A 24,775-nucleotide genomic window follows, 5' to 3' on the forward strand; every position below is an offset into this window, starting at 1 on the left:
TGCAAGCGTGTGGACGGATGACCAGGTAGTGGCCAGACAGAGCTCTTGGATTGACACCTGTTCCAGGAAGGCTGCCAATAATGCCTGTGCCCTCACTGAGTGCACCATCATGATTGCTGGTGGGGGCGCCTTTGCCAGCTCATAGCAGTAGCAGATGCAGGCCGTAATCCAGGCTGAGATTCTCTGGGCAGACACTGGATGACTTTTCATCCTGTCTGCTTCCACAAATGAACAACTCCTATTCGTTCTATCTACGTAGAATGCCAATGCCCTCCTGATGTCCAGGGTGTGAAGACTGAGTTCTTCGCCAGACGCATGGGGCTTCACACAGAAGACCGGTAAGTATATGTCCTGGCCAGTATGAAACTGAGAAATGACCTTGGGCAGAAATGCTGGATGTGGGCACAGGTGGACCTTCTCCTTGTAGAAGACCGTATAGGGTGGCTCTGAGGTGAGTGATCTTGGACACTCTGCCAGCTGACATTATGGCAACCAGGAACGAAACCTTCCAGGAGAGAAGCAGGAGGGAGCAGGAAGCCAGAGGCTCAACAGGAGGTCTCATGAGCCTTGACAGCATAAGATTCAGGTCCCAGGGGAACTGGGTCCTGCACGTGTGGACAGAGGCACTCTAGACTCTCCAAAAACCATACCATCATAGGAAGAGACCCCGGCCTTGGAACAGAGGAAGCAATGCCAAAATGGTGGCCAGGTGGACCTTGATTGAAGAGTGGGACAACCCTTGTAGTTTGAGGTGCAGCAGATAATCCAGTATGTCCTGCAGCTAGGTTTTCTGCTACCCAGCAAGACCTGTTGGACACAGGTCGAGCACGCCCGCTCATCTGCACTGAGCCATGCAATAGCCAAACTGTCAAGTGCAGCACTGCCATGTTTGGGTGCAACACAGTGCCGTGGCTCTGGGACAGCATATCCGGCCGAAGACACAGTGGAAGAGGGGCGGCTGCTGAAAGGCTCAGCAATGTGCTGAACCAGTGCTGACAGGGCCATGTGGGGGCTACTAGGATAAACATCACTCTATGCTGCTTGACCTTCATGAGGACCCTGTGAATTAATGGCACTGGCCCGACTACGGAATGAGGAAGGCATCTGATAGGGAACCTCTGTCCAGACTCCAAATCAAACAGAAGACATGACACTTTCTGTTCTGTCTGGACATGAACACGTCCACCTGGGGAGTTCCCCCATCGCCGGAGGATTATGCTGACCACCTCTGGATGGAGCGACTATTTGTGGCAAGACGAGAAGATACTGCTGAGGTGATCTGCCAAGATAAAAGTCCCAAAGGCTGAGCGCCTCTTGACAAAGGGCTGAGGACCTGGCATCGCCCTGCTTGTTGATGTAATACATTGAGGCGGTATTGTCTGTCAGGATCTGTACCACCTTGCCTTTCAGGTGGGGCAAGAAAGCCTGGTAAGCCAGGCAAACCACCCTGAGCTCCCTGATGTTGATATGGAGGGCGAGATCATCACGCAGTCAGACGTGGAGGGAGATGTGGCCAATTTCAGGCTATAGTCTTGATATATTATGTCCAGTACCCAGTGGTCCGAGGCGATCCGCGATCAGGCCGAACAGTAGGGGTGAAGGTGGTTGAGGAAAAGGAATGGTTGATCAAGGGAATTGGCTGGGGCATTGCTCTCGAGCGCACCATCAAAATGAGTGCTTCTGGTCTCCAGACTGTTTCACCAGGCCAAGCTGCACAGGTGAGCAGAAGGTAGAAGGGAGAAGATGACTAAACAGAGTGTCTTTGTCCCTTCTTCTTGCAGATCCCGGACGAGGCTGCTACAGCCTTGGCAGCAGAGGCATCTGGAACTACTTATGCGCTGACTGTGGCGTGTGCATGCCCAGCGAACGAAGGGTGGCTCTGGTGTCTTTCAGCCCATGCAGACTGTTCCCATCGAATGGGAGGTCTTGGATGACAGTCTGCATCTCCTGGGAGAGTTTGGTGGTTTGAAACCAGGAGTTGTGCCTCATTACCACCACAAACACTACTACTCTGGCTGCCAAGTCCGCCGCATCCCATGCCATCTGCAGGGAGCATCAGGCCGCCGTAGGGCCTTCCTGCACCAGAGTATCAAACTATAGGGCCATATCCTGCAGGAGGGACTCAATCTTTCGGCAGGAGTCTCATAAATTAAAGTTGTAATGGCCCAAGAATGCCTGATGGTTCGCCACCTGAAACTGCAAACTGGTGGTGGAATAAAGTATCCTCCCAAACAAATCCAATCATTTGGCCTCTTTATTTTTTGGGGTTGAGCTGGATTGTGTCTGCTTTTCTTTCTCACTGCCGCCAAGATCACTAGTGAGCTGGGGGAGGTGGGTATACAAATATTCAAAACTTTTGACTGGGACAAAGTATTTCTTTTCAGCCCATTTTGATGTGGGAGGAATAGAGGAAGGGGGTTGCTAGATGAATGTGGCAATTTTGAGGACCCCATCATGCACCGGTAGTGTGACACAGGCCAAGACAGAGGCTGAAAGGATGTTGAATAGGGTGTCCGTCGCTCAGCCATCTCCTCCACTTCCAGGCCCAAGTTCTCTGCCACCTGGTGAAGCACCGCCTGGTGGTCCTTAAAGTCATCTGCCAGACTGGCCCTGGAGGGGCCTATGACTGCCTCATCTGGGGATGAAGGGTAGGACTGTACCATAGGCAGGGGGCCCTGGTCCTACTCCTCCTCGGGGGAGGGCAGCTTAGGAGTGGCCACAACCTCCTCAGCCTTGGCCTCTGGGCGTGCTTCCCGCACTGAGCCTGGTGCCGGCAGCTGTTGTTCCGAGGTAGCAGCCAACGAGTGGAGCAATGGCTGCATAGCCATGACCAGAACTCCCCGTGTGTTCCAAAAAGGCCACTGCACGGACCACTGACCCGGCTGCCACTGTGTTGTTGCTGTTTTCTCAGTTGCCCAGTCATGCTGTCGGGTTCTAGACAAGGGTCTAAACTGTCCCTCAGTACTGGAAGAACCATCTTCTGGAGACCATGGAGGGGCTATGGATGCTTTGGTCTGCTTAGAGATTACAGATAACAGTGGAGACTAGTGTTGATGCTGGGGAGACTGGAGGCGGGACATAGAACACTCCCGCAGCATAGGTGACTTAGATTGGTGACGACATGTAACTGATGGAGAGGCGATCGGTACCAGTAGTAAGGGGATCTACGCCTCCCTCTTGATGATAGATGTTGAGATAACGAGGACCGTGATCATGGTGCTGATGATCTATGGCGAGCCCCAGATGATCTTGGTGGTGGCTCTGGTGACTGGCCCTGAGGAGGTGGAGAGCGCGTCATTGTCTAGGAGGATCAATGGCACTCAACTGATGCCTGAGAAGTATTATCGGCTGACGTGCCCTCTTGGGGGGCCTTTGCTGAAGCCTTCAGCCTCTGCTGCATTGGTGGCCTTTGCTCCCTTTATGCCAGGGGAGTACATGAAGGCATCAGTGCTGGCAGGGGAGTTGGTCCACTACTGCTCACAGGAGTCGGAGGAGGACCTTTCATGGGGCTAAGGTCCCCAACGGAAGAAGGGAAACTGCAGGGTTCTGGGCTATACTGATGCCCCGAGGCAGGTCTTTTGCCTGCTGCCACATGGGTCTTCCTTCCTGGCACTGGGGATCCTTGTTTCTTGGCCTTTTTTTTCAGTACCAGCAACAGGGAATGGCACTGAACACAGCTTGGTGCTGGGGGTGCACTTCACACCAATGCCGAGGTACTTGGCGAATCGTGCCGAGAGGGCTTGGAGGCCAGATGGACGGCAGACTATCAGAAGAGCCCAGTCAAATGTCCAGCTCTTTCAGCTTGCGCGGCTGAACGTTTTTGCAGATACTGCACTTGTCTTTTATGTGTGCCTCCCCCAAACACTTGAGACAGCTGCTTAGGCCTTTCACAGTCTGTGCAGGGCTTTAACCTTGGAGACTGAGGCATGCCCCTCAGGCAGAGTCCCCGCTGGGACTCTAATTACTAAACAAACACTAACTACTGAAGAATCAACTATATACAAAGCCTTAAGGCATGAAGTCCAAAGGAGAAAAAACCACTAGCCCTTGCTAAGCAAGGAAAGACGCTCTGACTAACTACCACAGACGGTAAGAAAGAACTGAGAGGGAGTAGGATCGACGGCACCTGATATACCAGCACTTGGGTGCAGCACTCAAGGGGGTACCACAGTCAGCCCTTCGGATGGCGCTAAGGCAAAAATCTCTGACGACTGTGCACATGGGTGTGCGCACACCTAGAATGGAATCAACATGAGCAAACACTCAAACAATTGTATTTTGTAGGATGAAGCTGAAGCTATGGACACTGGAGGTTCCAACCCAGACTATGCGGCGGTGAGAAGGAACTGGAGAGAGAGAGAGAGAGAGTTGGTTGGCCTTCTCATATCCCCTGGGTTGGAGGCATGAGATGAACCAGGGCGCATGTGAGGACCAATGTCTCTACATTCAAATCCTCCGACTCTGGGCACATGGTGTGCATGTGTAAACCCACAGTGGAATACAATAGGGGGTTATCCCTCAAAAAAGGATCATATATTGTGAGACTTGTGATAAAATCCTGAGTTAGCAAAAAATTATTCTTAAATTCCACATAGATAGCAGATAGTCCCCCCCCCCCCTTTCTCCTCCCCCTTTGGTATGGAGACACCCTCCCCCCCACAAAAAAATAAAGAAGATGTTTGTTTAAAAATGTTGAAATGCAGGAAAACTGTACCTGATATTTTAGAATTTGAGGTGAAGGATCCCCCCCGATATTCCATTCAAATATTTGCCTTCCTACAACATTTTAAGAACCTCTCAACACATGTACACCTACCTAAAAGCTCGCAAACAACTACAACACATAGCAATTTGAACTTAATTTTATTACAGCTTTATACAGCAAGTCACCTGTTACACCACTAAACTTGAAAGGAATCAAGTGAAATATAATCTTGTCACCAAATAACTTATGAAAAGAGTGTTCATGAAGTACATACTGTAAAATTGCCACAAAACAGTGGTCTCCATAGCTAACTTGTACAGCTAAGATTTTAGATTATGCACAGATTAATGTACATCAAGCACTGAATAATCAGAGCACTTCTTAACACATTAAACCACTGAACAGTTACACTGTCCCAATGCCAAAATTCAACCTGTATTTTATATACAATAGTTTAAAAGCACTTGGTAAAGTTATATGTTTTGTAACTAATTTGCCCTTCCTCAGTTTACTTCAAAGACAATCTTTTAATTGTAATATATTCAATACAGAACAATTTACAAAATACAGTATTGTTCTGAGACCTATGCAATGTAATTGACAGACCAAGGGTGGAATACTAGCTCCACTGAAGTCAATGCCACTGATTTCACTCTTTTTTCTTTTAGATAAATAGACTAAGAAGAAATACAAAATGGTATATCAGAAAAGCATTCCCATTAGGCACACATATGCAGTAAAATGATCCAAAGCAAACCAGAAGAGAAGGGAGAACACCACAATTAAACCTAGCTGAATTCATTTTTAAAGCTGGAAAATTATACTTTGGAAAAAACTTGTTTTGATATTGCTTTCCCAGGGAAGTGCATGAATGATCTTTTTAACGGAACTATTACAATAAGAAATTTTGAATAAACATTTCTGTGTCAAAGCTTTTAAAAAAGCTGACCTTCTTTGTATTAAAATAGGCATAGAGATATGTCAATATTCACAACAGAGCAAAACTGTTATTAGATATTTCATAAGGGGCATTTTGATTGATCAGCAGATATGAATTCAAAATATTTACTAGCCTTATTTTGCAAACTGAAAATTCTCTGGTTCTTCTGATCAAAAGCTGGAAGATTTATTCAGAACCTGAACATCTTCTAGATTGTTTCTCATCAGCCTCACATTTAAGTTGCAAAATCACAATTTGTTAAAAATACCAATTAAAGTGCATGAACTAGACATACTGCTATGAAAACCTCATACAAATTGCAAACAAATATGTAGGTGATGTTTTAGCTATTTTAAATGAAGTCCTGCGTTAAAATATATTAAATGTAGGGTCACAAACTATGGGCCCATCTTGCAAACCCTCATTCAGTCATGCAGTGACACTGAAATAAATGAGACTCTCTCTCACATGTTAGGTTTACTTAATTGTGTGTCTGCAAAATCACACTTCTAGAAAGGTGCTTAGCAACCTATTCACCCACTGAAGTCAACAGAAATTGAAAATGTTAAGCACCTTGCAAGAGCTCAACTTGCTTAAGGATTTTATGCACTGTCATGCCAAATCATAACAGCTAGTTTATTTAAGATTCATTCATAAAAAAAGTTCATTTCTGTTCACCAAATGAAAGGAAAAAGGTAAAAGAAAATTATTTTCATTGTATGTGAAACTCATTGTATGAAGACTCAAACACATGAAAAAGATCAACATTCCTTGACAGTGTTCTTTTAAGTGGAGAAAATGTATCTCAAACATTAAATTAGAAACATATTACATTGCGTTGTCATTTCCTAAATGAAAGTAAGTTTTATACACATGCATCAACAGAAAACCATAAAACCCATAACATCTTGACAATGTAGAATATTACAATTATCTTAAGTCAACATGTTATGATACATATCTACCCCAAAATGAACCTCTGTGGCTAATGACCCTCAAACATTCCATAAACTCTCTGGGACATCCAGAAAAAAGCTGCTCCTGAGCGCAAAGAGCAGCACAAAGGAATAACATCTAGGGCTGTGTGCAGTCAGGAGAGGCGAGACAGACAGCTTAGTGTAAAGAGTAAGGAGCTTATTAGCATAAGGAGCCAGACCCTCAACTTGGGTAAATTGTTGTAGCTCAAGTGAAGTCAATGGAGCTAAGACAATTTACACCAGCTAAAGATCTGGGTCTCTCCTTCCTCATGAGGACAACCATTAATGTGAAACAATTTGAAATCTAGGAGACTGGGTCGGCTACTCAATTGTGTAAAGTATAATATATTTAAAATGTCATGAGATCATTAAAGGGTTGTTTTAATTGAGTGGGATTTACCATACCAGACTTTCTTATGAAGTTTTCAAGAATTGCTGCAATCTCAACCCATATTCCAACATAAGCCAAGCACATACCTACTGCTCTAAGCTTGTACAGAGGAAAAGTTTAACTACTGAAGTCATCAGTTTGACAATCCTAGACATATAATTCAATCTCTACGGAACATCAAAGCCATACATGGAGTTCTTACAGTTCAAGCATTTGAATTAAATATTTTTTTTCATTTTTAATTTAATACTTCTATTTGGTTTAAATATACAAACTAAATAAGACACAAAGAAAACTAACCCATTATTCTTTTGCTTAATAAAAACCCACAAACAAACAAATGGCATTTTCCCTCCTCCACCTTAAGAACAAGAACTGGAAAGTACTCAAATCCTCAAATGCTAGTGAACATGAGATGTACTCCTCTTTAGCAGATGTCAGTGTGCCTAAGCACTGGGAATATGTAACATATTGTAGAGTTGAGCTAAATTTTTAGTTTTATTCCATGTGGGAATAACTCAGACACTTCACTCCCAAATTTGATATGTTTACAGTAGAAATGGAATGATTAAAATCACATGAAAATTCTTTGAAAATATATCCATTAGGATTATATTATAGCAACTTGTGATTTGTTAATTTTTAACAGTACAGCTGGATCCCTCAGTATAAATCTTTGGAATGTTTGCCACTAATATCACTACCCCAATAGAATTAGTTTAATTACCAGTTTTTTCAGCTACAAATTAATGGACAGGCAGTTTCACTTCATTAAAGATACTCTGATTCCAAACAGAGAAGAAAAATGTACCAGCCCGAGGTGAAAAATACCTGCACCTGCAACTTACGTAAAAATAGGCAGAGCAGCTGAAAATTTGCAGTCAAATTTAAAATATCAGTTTCATTTTTAGTTAATTTCTAGACAATGCTATGTTTCTCATGCAGTTTCTCATACACTTAACTCACACTAGTGCTTTTTTACTATTTGAAACTTTGAATATATCGAATAGTTAATCATTTAATTAGCCACAAAGCATCTTGCATGATAGATATGTATCTTCACCTCCATTTTTCTAAATAATAATTTAAGGTTAACCATTTCAGTCTTGGACATCAAAGTAGTCAATCACTGGCTCCACTTTTAATGTTTTCGGCAAGCCATTGTTTCCATTATTCCTGAAATTAAAACCATAAAATATTACAGAACACAATTCTCAGTTAAATGAAAGATGCAGTTACATAAGCAAGGATAGCACATTTTCCCAAACTACCAAACTGATATAAAAACACCATAACATCTGATGGCATACTATGCCACTGAATAGCAAGATCAATAAACACCAGGCACTAGAAAGCTGTTACAAAGTTTTACAAAAATCATATCTTAATTATTCACTCTAATGTACATTTCAGTGCCCACTGAACAAATAGCTACTTTTTATTAACTGGTTTTCATAAATATTATTAGCAATTCAGTCATTCAAATATTAAGGTAGAATACCACACGCAATTTATCTACAACACACTGATATTTAGGTAGTTTATTTTGCAAGTGAAAACTTTGTTACAGATGAGCCAATGTTCTGAATATTGTCCTTTTCAAAAATATATGCAAAAAAAGCAAAAGACTATCTCTGAAGTGAGGGATAGTTGCAGGTCAAGTTTCAGCTACATATTAAAACAAAGGATAAAAATGAATGAAACGATCGATCGTTAGTATATATAATTACTCATATATGCTATTTAACTGTCATCAGAAGACAGTCAAGGTGGGTGAGGAAATATCTTTTATTGGACCAAGTTCTGCTGGAGAGAGAGACAAGCTTTTGAGCTTGTCACCCACAGAAGATGGTCCAACAAAAGATATTTTCTCACCCACCTTGTCTTGCTAATATCCTGGGACCAATATCGCTACAACACCACTGCATACATCTGAAGACAGTGACATGAGGCCTTTCAAAAACGTCTGATTCCAAAAAATTTCAGTGTTTCAATATCAAATTAATGTTTTATTTACAAATCATTCTAATCCAGAGGCGAAGATTTTCAAACCTGGCCACCTAAAATTAAAAATAAGCGGGCTGGTTTTTCAAGAAGTGCTAATTTCCAATGAATTCCACTGAAGTAAATGGGAGATGCAGGAGCTAAGCATCAAGTTACATTTATATATGCTCCGAAGCATTGATTTAAGAGCCTTGTTTTAGGCATGCCTGCAGGTGGTTTAGGCTGGATTTTAATCTTGAATCTGTTAGTTTACACTCTGATAAACTGGATCTTCTCAAGGAATGAACAGCCTATTACTGTTATTCATTTGTATTCTGGTAGTCTCTGAAACCATCAACCAGAATTAGGCCCATATTCTGCTAGATACTGTCAAAGACATTTCCTGGATCAAAAGCCTGTGGTTTCCAATATCCTTTTAAGGGTCGGATCATCTTAAATCCAGATTCAGCAAAACATTTTGAGAGCCAAAACTGAACAAATAACTCCTGGTTGTGAAGTCCAGAATGTTAAAAGCCCGTGCACGCTCAAGGCCACCGTGCCTTACAAACACAGGACCTGATATGTTAGATAAGACCATACAGCCAAGGAGACTGGTATCTTGCCCCAGCAGCGGTCAGTACCCAAGGAATGTGAAGTCTCCATTTTTGTCCTCTTTGTACACTATAGAGGAAACAATACTTAGTGACCCCCCACAGACAACCATTATATGCCATGAACTAATTACCCATATCTTAGTTTGCAAAGAATAGTTAGAAATGGTTATAAAATTATTCAGTCTTTTAAAAGTCTAGCTACAGTATGCGTGTCTACCTCTTGCAATAATAAAATTACCCAGATTGACTATATAGCATAAGAGCAATATTTATTTTTGCCGGCACTAAATGTATTCCAATTTTATTTCAGTGAATGACCCCCTGTGCTCATTATGAGAAAGGCAGAGAGAAAGGTCTGTTCAGTTAAATGTTAATTCTGAATAACTCCTTTCCATGCTAAATAGTCTGCAATTTTGTGAACTGTAAATAGGTAAAGAGCTAAGATTTTTCACTGCTTTGATGCATTCCCCCCTCCCCCCAATTTACTCTATACGTTTCATTTGATGAGGTAACCAAATTTGGACAAGATTCATATAAATTGCATTTTTATATAAGAGATCTTCTATCCCTTTCTACTGCTCCCATAGGTTCTATTTGTCTATTTAAAAAAAAACTGCTGCAATGATGTGGGCAGACATGTTTAGTGAGTAAATCCCCTTGATTTCTAGCTTTTCTCCCCTCAGAGGCTCTTTGATGTTCAGAATGCACCAATGTATACAAAATCTTTCAAAAATTGTTTATTGCACCAAGGTAATAAATGATATGCCACATACTGTAAACACACACAACAAAAACATGAATGTAATGTTCACTACTGCTCTTGATTAAAAACCAGAGTGGCATAGGTAGTCTCTAATGAATGTCCTAGAATTATAACACATTTCATCATAAATTGTCACATTTAGCAATCTGTTTAAGAGATTAAAATAGCATGAATATGGCAATTCAAAACTGAGATGCCCTGACAAAGGTGTGAGGGCTCTGGCCCACACTGTCACTTTATTAAACATTAACTTAACAAAAACACTTAAATAACTAAATAGTTCTTACTTATCTGTTTGTCTGTAGTGAGGAATAGGTGGTGGAGGCCTTGTCTGCATTTCCCTCTCTAGGACAGATGTTAGGGTATTACTTGGACAAATGGATTTACCTCTAGAGGATGAGAATGGTAACAAATATTATTTGTGATGTTATTGTCTACACGTTTAAACAGAAAAATCATACACTATATTAAAAAAAATCAAGATAAAAAGGAAGTATTAAATGTGGTGTAAATGACAGTTTGAGACTTGAAGATCCAACGTGTTATCTCACAGCAAATCCAATATTGAGGTGTTAGAAGAACTTCTGACACATTGACTCAAAGGAGCCCAGCATTTCTTCTTTGCCTAAAACAATCTACTCTCCTCCCCATTTAAACTGAACAATGGAGACAGTAAATAGAGGAAATTGACTATTTTTCTTATTATAAATATGTTTTAACGTAAGAAGATATCCACTAGTCTGGAAGTTTTTGGGGTTGACTAGGGTAATAGAAGCACTTAGGCGGTTCCCTGCATAACTTTCTTGGTGCTTGAACTGCTCCCTTTGTGTGAGCCTGTAAAGTACATCAAAGTCCAAACTTACAACCCTGAAACTACGAAAATGTTATGACATTGCACTCCAGATGTTTTATGGAAACATGCTTATGAGTATGAATATGATGTAACTGGAAAATTCTTTAGGCAAAAGGTCTCTTGTAAGGTATCCTTACAAAGCTTATAATCTACTGAGTGTGTTCATCCTATTTGTATGCATGTATCATTCTTGTTTCTGAAGCTAGAAATATAAAGTACAACTCTGAGGTTCTACTGTCATTATACAAAGTGTGGGCCATTGATGGTGGTTTAGAATCTTGATGGCTCCCATTGACTAGGACAATTGGTTGTAAATGACTCTGTTTACTTGCAAGCCTTCCTATGTTTGAGAACACCAGCCCAGGAAGAATGGAGGCTGGGGTCTCACAGGACGTGAACATGTCACCTGATACTTGAATACATCTTAAACCTGGTGCTTTTCCATTTAGAACGGGGGGAGGAAGGGGGACCCATACAGACAAAAGATTCCCGCCTTGTGACAAAGCTATAAAAAGTGGGTGGAACAGAACAAAGGGGCTGCCAATCATGAGAAAACCTCTGCTTTCCACCTGAGATGTTTCATGGAACTAACAAGGACTGTACCGGAGAAAGGATTGGGCCCAGACTAGGAAGGAGTCTAGTCTGTGAAAGAAGCTTATTGGAACATCTCTGAGGGTGAGATTAATCAATTTCTCAACGTATTAGGTTTAGACTTGAGTGGTTTTACTTTATTTTGCTTGGTGACTTACTTTGTTCTGTGTTATTACTTGAAACCACTTAAATCCTACTTTTATTACTTAATAAAGTCACATTTGTTTATTAGTAAACCCAGAGCAAGTGATTAATACCTGGGGGAGCAAACAGCTGTGCATCTCTCTCTATCCATGTTATAGAGGGCAGATAATTTATGAGTTTATCCTGTATAAGCTTTATAAAAGAGTAAAACAGATTTATTTGGGGTTTGGATCCCATTGGGAACTGTGTGCTGGAGATAAACAAAAACTGCTCAGCAGGTCACCTAACTTCTGCAGCTTTGGGAGCATGGACCAGACCTGGGTCTGTGTTGCAGTAGGCTAGCATATCTGGCTCAACAAGGCAGGCTTCTGGAATCCCAAACTGGCAGGGAAAACGGGCTCAGATAATTCTAGCACGTCAGGTGACAGCTCCAAGTGGGTCTCTCTGACCGAACCCGTCACAGTAGCATAGTCAAGCAGGATCTGTGCACAGCTAACTGCTTTGAGACACTGGTAGTGATTTTAAATGAGTGTTGAGTGTGGTAGTTGTAGAACAAAGTGGTTATTCGTTTGTTATTTTCTGTTTATTTTGGGTGAGGGAAATAAGCACAAGAATGCAGGAAAATGACTTCCAGTGAGGCAGCTACAAAACTAGACTTCGTCAGACTGGAAGTGGAAGAGAAGGCAAAGGACCATGAGTTTCAAATGTGGCAGGAACAAATGAGGCTGAAAGAAGCAGCTGTGGCCAAGGAAATGAAGGAGGCAGAAGAAGCCAAAGGGCTGCACACGAGCAAGCCCTGGACTTAAAAGACAAAGAGCTTGAAGCTCAGAGGTTAGCAAGCAAGCTGTTCAGGAGGAGAAGGAAAGAGAGGCAGCTAGCCCTGGAGTTAAAAGACAAAGAAACTGAGGCCCAGATTGTGAACCAGAAGCATGAACTGGCTGTAACGGAGTGGAAGAGACAAAATCCTTCAGCAGCTGGCTCCACTTCCCCAAAAATCCACAAATGGGAACAGTTATGTCCACCATATGATGAATCCAGTGATATTGCCGAGTATTTCATCACCTTTGAAAGACTGTGCACTCTCCATGTGATTCCCGAGGATCAAAGAATGGTTGCAAAATTGATTGGGAGAGCTCTGGACATATTCAGTAAGATGCCTATTGCTGATGCTTCAAACTATGGTAAATTTATGGAACTGGTTTTGAAAGTTCCAGATTACAGCTGAAACCTATAGGGTTAAATTCAGGAGTCATAAGAGGGGCTCTGAATTAAGTAATGTGGCCTATGTAAATGAAATGAGAGATTTGTTAGACAAGTGGGTGAGGGGAAAACACATTACAAGCTTTGAAGAAATGTGCGATTTGGTTACTCACTGTGGCAAAGTACCTGTTTCTCCTCTGCTGGCTCAGTCTCCTTTTTTCTTGGAGACACAGGCTTGGGCAAAGTAAAGTCCTTCCCAGTTGCACAGGGTCTGGCTGATACTTTTCTCAGGCAGTCCCTTGCTCTGTTTTTCTCCCTTTCTGGGAAGAGTGCAAGTCTTCCTGGCTGGAAGAGTTCAGAGTCTTGCTGCACCTACTCGCTGGCAGCTTCTCTCACTCCCCCCCCGCTTCCCTGCCAGGGGGGTTTAAAAAGGTCTCCAGCAATTTGGGCCGGCTGAACCTAATTAGTTCCCTGGCAACCCCTGTTCCAGCTGAACCTTATTTCTCCATGGCTATCTCCCCTCAATGAATAGGGAGAGGCCTTTTAGCTCCTCTGGGACTAATTACTAGCCCTCCTTTGGTAGCTATTTGTCCTGGGTTTGCCACACTCATGAACAGTTCCTGAATATGTGCAGTGATGATGTAAAACAGTATTTGTGGGACAAAAAGGTGGATGCAGTGGGTGAATTAGTGGGTTCGCAGACTCTTATGAGCAATCAGAAGCTGCAATTAAACATAAACCACTGGCAGAGGAGTACGGGGTTGGTGGAAAGCAGAATCACCTTTTTACCTCTGGGAAAAAGGAGACTGGGCATTCACTTCCCCATTTCCCTGTTACTCATCCCAAGTCTCCTGTACAAACAGAGGAGCCCAGAAAGTGCTATCACTGGAAATCCACTGAGCATCTAAGGAATAAATGTCCTTGGCTGAGTGGGAACAGGCACCATGTAACACGAGGCTGCTGCATCTCAGAACACAGTGTATCCCAGGCTACTGTCTCTGACCACACAAGATTTGTAAAGGTTGTTTCTATACAATCAAGCAGGGAGCATATGCATGATATTAAGCTTAATGGCAAAGTGCTCCAAGGTTGGAGAGATACTGGTGCAGAAATTTCTGTAGTCAAGAAGAACCCTGATCCAGGAGAAGGATTTGTTACCAGGAAGAATGGCAGAATTAGAATTGGTGGGAGGTTATAAGGTCCTAGCATCTTTAGCCAAGGTACACATAGAAACTGGTGATTTGCAGGCTGAACTGACCGTTGCAGCAGTGGCACACAATTTTGCACCGTTTCTACTGGGGAATGACTTTTTTGATGTGGCAGAATCTGTCCCAGGGTTTGTTAGCAGCAAGAAGGAATCTTGTGCTGAAAGCCCCAGAAGGGAGGGTGAAGTCATATGTGCTGCTGGGGAAATAGGAGTGTGTCTCTTATTACTCTGTAGCAGTGGAAAACGAGCCGTTGGGGGCAGGGAGGGTCGAGGCCACTTCCTGTAACCTCGGGGCTCAAGGCAGGTCCCTGCAGGAAGGGCTGGATAAAGCCAGCTCCTGTCCTGTGCTCATCTCCCTGGGGGAGGGGATGTTCCACCTTGTAACAGAGAGGCCTTCCCAGATGCTGACTGCCAGGAAGATGTAGTTCAGCAGAGGACAGGCCTGGACCTAAGGTGCGCAGAGACATGTATCCTGGAGATAGAACTTGGGGTCCTGATGACCACTGCAGTGGGAACAGACCCCAAAGGCTCTGCAGCTGCAAGCAAGCCCAACCTGAGTGAAAAAGGAGGGATTCTGCTGGTCAGTGAAGGGTCTGTAATAGCTGCTAGCTGTGATCTCACAGCTGGATCAGGGTCACCTTCCCTTTTGGGGGACACAGGAGTGTCTGCCTCAGAGGGGAACCCAGAAAGGGAAGTCCAGATGGAAGGTGAGGCGGGACAGGCGGGTCTGCCCACCTTTTGTAGGAAGGCATTTCCTCAGGAGGAGGGTGAAGGATCTGCATCTGAAATGCCAGACCCCTCACCCGCAGATCAGATTTTAAGGGAAGACTGGGGATCAAATCTCCTGGAGGGGAAAGTCTACCCAACTGACCTTTTGGGAACAGAGAATGGGGGTGACTGAGAGGATCTTACCAATACGAAGCACTCTACTGAAAGATGCTGTTCCTGCTACGCTTGTAAGAGATAAAACTGTCTCTTCAAGGCAGGAGGAAGAAAAACTTTGCATTTGGGAAACTTCACAATCGGGTGAGGTCTAACACAAAGAGATTCCAGAGGGAGAGGCTGAGGGCAGGCATGGTTGCAGTTTACCTTTTCCTTGCCAAATCCTCAAACACATGACTGAATTGAAAGCCTTCTCCAAAGAGACAGGATCTCTGTCTAAACCCCTACCATGGTACACAAAGGGGTTGGGAAATGCAACAGATGCTAAACAAGCTGAACTGTGTGAACAGAGCCTGTCTGCCATAGATTTGCTGGTTATCTTGTGTCTTTGGCTACTTCATCTATGGGTCAGGACAAAGGAGTTGATGCTAATAACAAACCTTTGAAGATGTGTAACATACCTGGTCTGTGGAAAAAGCTTTTGTACATGCTAGAGATGGTGACAAGACAGCTTACACAGCTTTTATTTATTGTTGCTTTTCAGCTTATGCCTGTAAACAGGCTGGAAGCTTGGCACAGCAGCAAAAGCATAACAGGCCTACACTGCTGTATGGGAGGGAAAACTGAGGCACACCACCTCATGGCATTGGTGGCTAAATGCCAAGACACCTACACTTTAACAGATATTGCTATCTGCATTCTGTTAGCAATACTTCATTCCAATATGTTTTCAGGCAACCAGGAAACACGAACCCCAAACCTTGCTAGGACACCTATGAATGACATCATATGGTTTAAACGCACTGGAAGGGGGTGTGACAAGAGACGAACAGAGATTTTACATGTACTGCCTCTGCCAAGTACAGCGTCCAAGACTCCAGCAGTAAGTTCTAGAGAAGGGTGTGACGTTGCACTCCATAGGTGCATCTCTCTCTATCAGTGTTATAGCAGGTGGACAATTTAACAGTTGACCCTGTCTGGGTGCTGGAGATAGGTGACCTGCTGAGCAATTTTTGGTTAAAGTCTGCAGCTTTGGGGGTGTGGAGCAGACCTGGTCTATGTTGCAGCAGGCTTGCATGTCTGGCTCAACAAGGCAGGGTTCTGAAGTCTGAAGCTGGCAGGGAAACAGGCTCAGAGATAATTCCAGCACGTTAGGTGACAATCTCAAGGGGGTCTCTGTGACCGGTTCGGTCACATATGTTTATACAGGGGTGGGAAAAAAAACAGACTAGTGAATTTCCTGTTATGAGAAGCATGAGTAAGCTGTCTATTCTCATATATCCTACACTGGAGGACGATTGGAAAGCAGCAAGCAATATGACCAGAAAAAAGGGAGGGACAGCAGAGCTGAGACAGTAGAAAAGAAAAATAGTGGATGGTACCTATAGACCAAAAGCAGTAGCTGATAAAAATGCGACATCCACTTTGTAGTCATGTCTGGTAAAGGAACTGAGATTTCCAAGTGGTCCCTCTGCAGACTTCCTTATAAGAAACTTTCTTTTTGCCTAAAATGTGGATGCAGACTTCACTGAATGTGCCAAGGCTTTCAGGAGTTTTTTTGGCTTACTTATACGCTTCTGATATAGCTGCCAGGATCCACTGACAATTTTGTTTTTTAAAGAGTTCAGACCTGTGATTTTTTGCCATTATAAAGCAATAATTAATCATGTTTAATTAGGATTTGATTGATATGCAAATAGCCAGATGATGGCATCAAATATCATGAGGATGGGTAAATTTAATAAAAAACAAAATGTAAAAAGTGAGGTATTGATTGAGGTGGTAAGACAAAAGAAGTTCCTTAATTAGGAAGTCTGGGGTGGTGCAGAGTATCAGCTCTGGAGAAAAAAGGAATTTTTAATAGACAATGCCTTTAATTCACTAATCATCCTAATAGAAATGGTTGTGATTAGAAAGGCAACTACAAGAGAAAGGAAATACAAAGATGTAGAGGCCAGATTCAAAAGGTCTGCTCCGTCAATTATTCCAGAGCTAAGTTAGGCATCCTGCTAACAACAGAAAATTCAACAGAACAAAGAAACGTCCTTACTGTCTTGATGAATCATGAAACATGAGGTGCTGCTGAGTACCTGCGGGTACTCAAAAAGCTCTAACTGAATCTATGAAGTGGTATGGCTGAGCCCTTTATTTAAGTCATGAATCAAGAAGAACAAGCAGGCTTAGGCCGAAATTGACTTCACATTAAATTGAGAACGGTGGTGTCTGAAGATTTTCCAGTTGTTGCTATAAAAATGTAGATATAGAATCCTTCCTGGATTGAAATTTAACATCTACTAGTTGGTTTAAGTCATAGAATTTCATCCACTCAAATTCTAAAAGATAGTCTGAAGCCTGCCTGGATCCTGACTTTGTATCAGCAGAGCTTATTTGTGGGCAGTTGCCAGGGAGGACACACAGACATCTCCTAGAGCCGAGGTCTGCAAGGTCAATAAGGAACTATGAGAATGACCTTGTCTCTCTCTCTTATGTCTAATGTAGAAGCATTTTATCATCTTTTCCTGAAGCATGTGCAACTCTCTCTGATCTGCAGCTTCACTGTCAACTGTGTCCAAAAAGACCTGTCCCAAAAGCCCACTCAAATGTTGCTTGAAGTATGCCAAACCTGAAAATAATGTCTGCATCCCAGAGGAGTCTCCTAACTATGTTGGAGCAGAGGAGAGAAAACAGGCTGCAGCTAAATATATTTAGCTACTCAAACAGAGAAAGAGATATGGACAAGTAGTTCTAGACTGCCTTTTGTAAGATAAAGTGACTAGGGTTACAGAGGAGAAACTTGGATTGGGGTGACCATTATGGTAGGCATAGTTTGCACATCCAAAGGCACAGTAGATTCACAGTGGCAGCGTGGACCCTCTTTGGCCAGTGTTTGGCCAGATGCCCCACAGCCCCTAACGTAGCTCAGCTCCACTGACTGTTGATCCATAGTCTCAAGCAACCATTGTCAAGCTGCGAAACTCAACTCTGTTAGTATGTGAATACCCTCAAGGATTGAGCCTTTAATAGCCTGTTCACTTATGATTTAAGAACTGCCTCTTTCTCCACTGGTCGCTGTTGACTCCAGGTTGGGGTGAAGAATGGCTGTAGAGCAATGCTGTCAGAGGAAACAGTCACAGGCTTGCAGCAGTCAGCAATGCTGACTACAATCAACTTCTCCTCTCTGAGCTCTGGAGATTCTAGGGGAGGAGGTGAGGAAAAACTTCAACTGTCACAAAACCATAAAGGTCTGTGGCCTTCCTTTGGAGCTCACAGGAGAAACATACAGAGAACTGCTTCTGGAGAGACAGAGACAGGAAATTGAGCCTGAGACATACTTTCCCATGCTCATACAGAGAGAGCAGAATCAATCCTCCAGACATGTGGATTTGCTGTGCATGAAAAAATATCAAAATATTCTTATCAATCACATCATAGCTTTCTTTTAAATGTGACTTCAGATTCATTTCAAAATGGTACATCTGGCATAACAGAAAAATTGGAAATGGTTCAGAAATCTGTTGACAATAGGGATAAGGAAAATTTTTCTTACTCTTAAGTGTATTTGTGTGTGTGCGTGCACTGGTTATCAATCACAGGAGTTCTGAACTCAGAGTCACCTACTTCACATTCTCTTACTTTTGTTTTTGTTTTTGGAAATGCCTTGAGAATTCTAAAGTTCTGAAATTTCACACTGCCAAACAAGCAAGAAAATGCATCTTATCACTAAATCTCTGCTTTAATTTAAAAAATCAACATTCATATTTTCAATCAGTTCTCAAAATAAGATTGTGAATTCTTGTGAATTTTAGTTTTCTTTTTTTAAAATATAAATTTTCAGGCACTGCTAGAAGACCAAAAGCCTACTACAATATACAATCTCTACCCCATATATAGCATTATGATTTTGAATAAAAAAACCTGATGAATTGTTCAAATGTTGTAACAGTGCAAAAGCATATGAGCAGCAAAAATCCTTGTAAAGCCAGTGATGAGCAAACCCTAAAGGTTGAGCGTTTGATAAATATCCTAAAATACAGATGCTTCCCTAAACCTATGGAAGTAACTCATTCACAAAAAACCAAACCAAACTCCAAACCAACCAAACATCTCCCATGAACAGGGAACATTTCCCCTGCACTAGAAACTTCAATGACCTGGCTATTCACTTCCAGAGTGATTGGCAATGATCAGTTGGCCTGATCCCTTTTCTGGCATCTTTATGAGGCATCTCCCTTTTCTTTTTCATTCAATTTCTCTCCCTTTCTCTGATGCTAGTCCACGGTTAGGCAACCTATGGCATGTGTCCCAAAGGCAGCATGCGAGCTGATTTTCAGTGGCACTTACACAGCCTGGGTCCTGGCTACCGGTCCAGGGGGCTCTGCATTTTAATTTAATTTTAAATGAAGCTTCTTAACGTTTTAAAAACCTTATTTATTTTACATACAACAACAGACTTATAGAAAGAGACCTAAAAACAATAAAATGTATTACTGGCATGCAAAACCTTAAATCAGAATGAATAAATGAAGACTTGGCACACCACTTCTGAAAGGCTGCCGGCCCCTGTCCTAGTCCCTCATGGGTGTTACTTCCTCCTCACTTTTCACCTTAAGACTTTCCTTCTTTTTGCCTCCATTAAAAGTTCCTCCCATTCCTCCCTGCATCTAGCTGATGCCTCTTCCCCTTCTCTTGAAAAGGGAAAACAGACTGTGGGGAAGCTGGCAAGAGAGGAAGCGATCATCAGGTGCAGGAGTTCATGCTTGTGGGTTACTCAGCAGCAGTGAGAGCAGCAACCTCTTGTTACCAGAAAAAATACAGCTTGGAGTCAAAGGAACTATAATTGGACAGTCCTGTCATATTTAAAAATAGGAGACTGAGGTGAAATCAAAAGAAATACTCCCTAAACTGATGGAAATACAATTGTGTGAGATTATGCATCCCCTGCATCCAAGCCATTTAAAAGCTGCTTCTGTGGAACCTGAAAAGTATAAAGGATGTATTTTGCAAGTTGTAAATAAAGTAAACTCAGAACAAAATATAGAAAACAATATTCAAATCTACTGAATGGATGTTAATTACTTTGAAAACTAAAATAAAAAAAGATTAAACACAACATACTTCACTGCAGTGATAACAACATTACGCTTTGGTTCATTGTCATAGCTCACACTCTCAATGCCATAAATTTGAGCTAACTCATGGATGATTCTGCGGTGATCTCTGTTCATGGGTGGATAACAGTGACTCTTTTTTGAATGCTTGCCCTGAATTTAAGAGAAAAATAAATGGTATGTTTATGATTGTTTTCGTAGACAAGATTACAATATAAGATTTATCATCTAGACTTCCCTAACAGCGACAAAGTCAGTTTGCAAGTATACAGTGAGAACTAGATACTGTTGATGAAAACCATGTGCATACTAAATTCCTATTAATTCACATTACACACACTCACTCTACACTGGTTTGCACAGCTACAGTTTTTAGATTTTGAAAATGCATGAGGAGACCATGGTTTGACAAAATCTTTTTTTTTTTTAAACCATATTCCATATCCCTGCAGGGCTAGAACAACAAATTGGAAGGTAACTGTAGACTTGGCATTATATTTGACAATTTTTTTTAATTTTTATTTTGGCTTTTCAATTTATATGCTGTATATAAAGAGGATTTGCCATATCGCTGTTGGTTATATCCCTTTCATAAAATATAACAATGCTGGTATCTGCTAAAACAATATTGTGACAATGGGAAATAGGCAAATGAATTAGCTTTTAGTTTAAGGTACCAAAAAATTACCCAGTTGAACAGACATCTTCTGAAATGGATTATAGTAGCTGTAAATTTACAAGTGCAAGTGCCTAATTAGCATATAGATTACACATTGAAAAGTGGTGTGCTAAACAGTGATGTAAAAATTCTGGTCTAAATCATTAAATACTAGCAGAGATACCTGTTTTTCAAATAATGGGCAAAGTAATATGATAAATTTGAATACACAGCCAAAACACTATTGCAAATCCAGGCAAAAATAATTTAACTAAAAATTAACAAAATTAACACAGTATTGCACAACCTTCAATTCCTAATAATCTAGGAAGCATTCAAATCAAATTGTTCAATCCACAAATTTCCATTTCTATATAAGATGAGGTAGAGCAATTTCATAGCTAACGAGAATCAAATCCTTGGAAGAGATGTTTAGACAATTATGTTGTAAATATTAACAGGTAAGTTCTTAAATCTGTGCACTTTGGATTTTGCTTCTGATATTTAATTAATGGAAAAGATTTCTCAATAGGAATCTTATTTATCATAGTTTTGTCTTCTCCCATCCTACCCAGCAACAGATATGATGATCAGTAGATGTAGCAACTAGTGGAATCCAGAGATGAGGGAGCGCTTGGAGTACTACTCTGCCAAATTCAGAGTCTGCCACAGACAAATTCAGCTGACAGTAGCAGATAAGGTATGTGACACAGAAGTGACTATATGGCTGCTTTGTAAAAGGAGAGATACCTTGGCCCTCAAGCCCACAAGGTAAATAAGTTAGGAAGAATCTGATAAACTGTGGTCAAGGTCTTCCAGAAGCCAAGGTTTTCCAGCTTGATCATACTCTGTCAGGAAGCAGTCTTTTACTAAGCTTGCCTTAGTTACAGTCCTTGAAGAGAAAACCAGAAATGTCTGAATGACAGACCTATAGAACTTTTGTATCCATTTTACTTTAAGGGAATAAAAGGACAGTTACCAGTTCTGTAACTGGCATTCTTTGAGATGTGTTGCTCCTAGCTATTCCACAGTAGGTGTGTGTGCTCGCCACATGCACCGGTGTTGGAAGTTTTTCCCTTAGCAGTACCCGTACTGTGGGAGCACAGCAGCAACCCCTGGAGTAACGCCTGTATATCGCGCTATGAGGGGAGCCGCGGGCTTCCCCCACCCTCGATTCCTTCTTGCTGGACAACTCTGACAGAGGGGAAGGAGGGCGGGGTATGGAATAGACAGGAGCAACACATCTTGAAGAACGCCAGTTACGGAACAGATAACTATCCTTTCTTCTTCGAGTGACTGCTCCTGTATATTCCACAGTAGGTGATTCCAAGCGATATCTGTTTGAGGTGAGTAGGAGTTCACAGTGGTTCGGGACAAAGGACCGCCCTACGAAACCCAGCGTCATCGCTAGATTGGGTGACGATCGCATAATGCGAAGTAAATGTGTGAACTCAGGCTCACATAGCCGCCCTACAAATGTCCTGGACATGCCTGGGACATGGGCAGCGTAGGCAGCTGATGAGGCCTGAGCCCTCGTAGAGTGTGCCCTAATGATAGGTGGCGGCACAATCTCTGCCAAATCATAACACGTGCCTATGCAAGAGGTGATCCAGCAAAAAAGCCTCTGAGTGGAGATGGGTTGCCCCCTAGCCTGCTCGGCTGAGGCAAGGAAGAGTTGAGAGGATTTCTGAAATGGCTTAGTCTAGTAAAAAGCCAATGCCATAGAGGGTGTGGAGATGGTGTTCCTCAGTAGAGGAATGGGGCCTGGGACAGAGCATGGGAAGAAAGATGCTTTGCTCCATATGGAAGGGAGGAACGCAGGGTGTAGGCGGAGCTGGACTTTATCCTTATGGAAAACTGTATAGTGGGGTTCCGAGGTTAAGGCCCTGATCTCTGAGACACATCTGGCCAACGTGATCGCCACCAGGAAGGCCGCCTTTCAGGAGAGGTGTGACCAGGAACACGTGGCCAGGGATTTGAAGAGGGGGTCCCATGAGGTGGAATAAGACCAGGTTGAGGTCCCATTGTGGAATTGGGGGCCTGGCATATGGAACGAGTGGTCAAGGCCCTTCAGGAATCGGGAGGTCAAAGTGGGAGAAGACTGAGTGGCCCTGCACCGGCGGGTGAAAAGCCGATATGGCCGCCAGGTGCACTCTGACAGAGGCAGGTGCCAGCCCTTGGGCTCTAAGGGATAAGAGGTAATCCAGGATAAACTGTAGGGGCGCTGCACAGGGGGACATTCCCCACTCAGCCGCCCACCTGGCAAACCTGGACCATTTTGCCACGTACATCCGACGCATGGAAGGCTTCTTGCTTTCCAGGAGTACTTGCCTTACCCGCTCCGAACACCTACTCTCCTCCTCATTGAGTCACGGAACAGCCATGCTGTCAGGTGGAGAGTGGCTAGATTGAGATGGAGGAGGTGCCCCTGGGAGAGGAGATCTGGGCGGAGCGGTAATCGTCTTGGGGGGGGGCTGCCAAGAGGCGTATGAGGGCCCCGTACCAGTGCTGGCGGGCCCATGCAGGGGCTATGAGAATGACCCTCGCCTTGTCTGCTTTCACCTTTTGAAGGACCTTGGCGATGAGTGGGAGCAGGGGAAAGGCATAGAGGAGCGGGCCCAACCAGCTCAGGAGGAATGCATCAGAAACTGCACCTACCCCTTTCTGGCGCAGAACCCGGGACAGTGCCGGTTCTGACGGGTCACAAAGAGGTCGATTTGGGGAACTCCCCACTCTTGGAAGAGCTGATGAGCGACCTCCAAGTGGAGTACCCACTTGTACTGGGGGAAGAAGACCCTGCTGAGGCGGTTTGCTTGCGAATTGCAGATGCCCGAGAGGTGAGCCGCCCTCAGGGAGATATTGTGGGCTATGCAAAACTCCCACAGGATCAGGGCTTCCTGGCAGAGGGCTAGGAACGAGTCCTAGTACATTGCGGCGGTGTTGTCTGTGAGGACTCTGACCACCTTGCTACAGAGGTGCGTGAGGAACGCCACACATGCCAACTGAATGGCCCTGAGCTCCTTGATATTTATGTTAAGGTGCAAGTCTGGGGCCAGCCAGGTTCCCTGGGTTTGTACCTTCCCTATCTGGGCTCCCCAGCCCCAGTCCGAAGCATCGGACAGCAGGTTTACGGAAGGGATGCTCGGGTGGGACCACCATTGAAGGGAAGCCACAATCAGGGGTGGGACCGTGAGAAGCTTGCCCAGCCCGTCCAGTGCTTGGGAGAACTGGGAGGCCAGCCATAATTGGAGGGGCGTCATACAGAGCCTGGCATGGCAGACCACGTACGTGCATGCCGCCATGTGACCCAGAATCTGCAGACACATCCTCACCATGGTCACCGGGAAAGCCGTGACGGAGGCAATGAGATCCCTTAGGGTCTTGAATCTGTCCCGGGGAAGAGAGGCTGTGGCCTTGGAGGAGTCCAGCAGGGCCCCAACGAACTCTAGGGGCTGAACTGGTACTAACGTCGATTTGGTCTCGTTCACGACCAGACCCAGCTCTGCGCACGTCAAGAGGACTCCACCTCGCGGCTCCATGTGGGACTCCACCTCGCGGCGGGATTCCCCCTTGAGGAGCCAATCGTTCAGGTAGGGGAAGATTTGCATGCCCTCCCACCTGAGGTAGGCCGCTACCATGGACACGCACTTTGTGAAAACCCTGGGAGCCGTGGAAAGGCCAAAGGGAAGGACTATGAACTGGTAGAGGTCCGCTACCACCATGAATTGGAGGAAGCATCTGTACCCTTCGAAAATATGG

At 43.5% G+C, this 24,775-nt stretch overlaps 1 protein-coding gene across 1 annotated transcript in view; it reads right to left on the reverse strand.

Annotated features, from left to right (window-relative positions):
- Positions 1-4,846: 4,846 nt before the first annotated feature.
- NFX1 (nuclear transcription factor, X-box binding 1) overlaps positions 4,847-24,775 on the reverse strand; it is a 195,243-nt gene continuing 175,314 nt past the window's right edge. The window contains exons 22-24 of the mRNA XM_050938134.1: positions 20,366-20,511; positions 10,661-10,762; positions 4,847-8,189 (exon numbers count right to left, since the gene is read on the reverse strand). Coding sequence (XP_050794091.1) covers positions 8,114-8,189; positions 10,661-10,762; positions 20,366-20,511 — 324 coding nt within the window. The 3' untranslated portion in view covers positions 4,847-8,113. The remainder of the gene's footprint in view (positions 8,190-10,660; positions 10,763-20,365; positions 20,512-24,775) is intronic.

This window comes from Gopherus flavomarginatus, chromosome 2, assembly GCF_025201925.1.
Source record: "Gopherus flavomarginatus isolate rGopFla2 chromosome 2, rGopFla2.mat.asm, whole genome shotgun sequence".
In the NCBI taxonomy this organism is placed as follows: domain Eukaryota; kingdom Metazoa; phylum Chordata; order Testudines; family Testudinidae; genus Gopherus; species Gopherus flavomarginatus.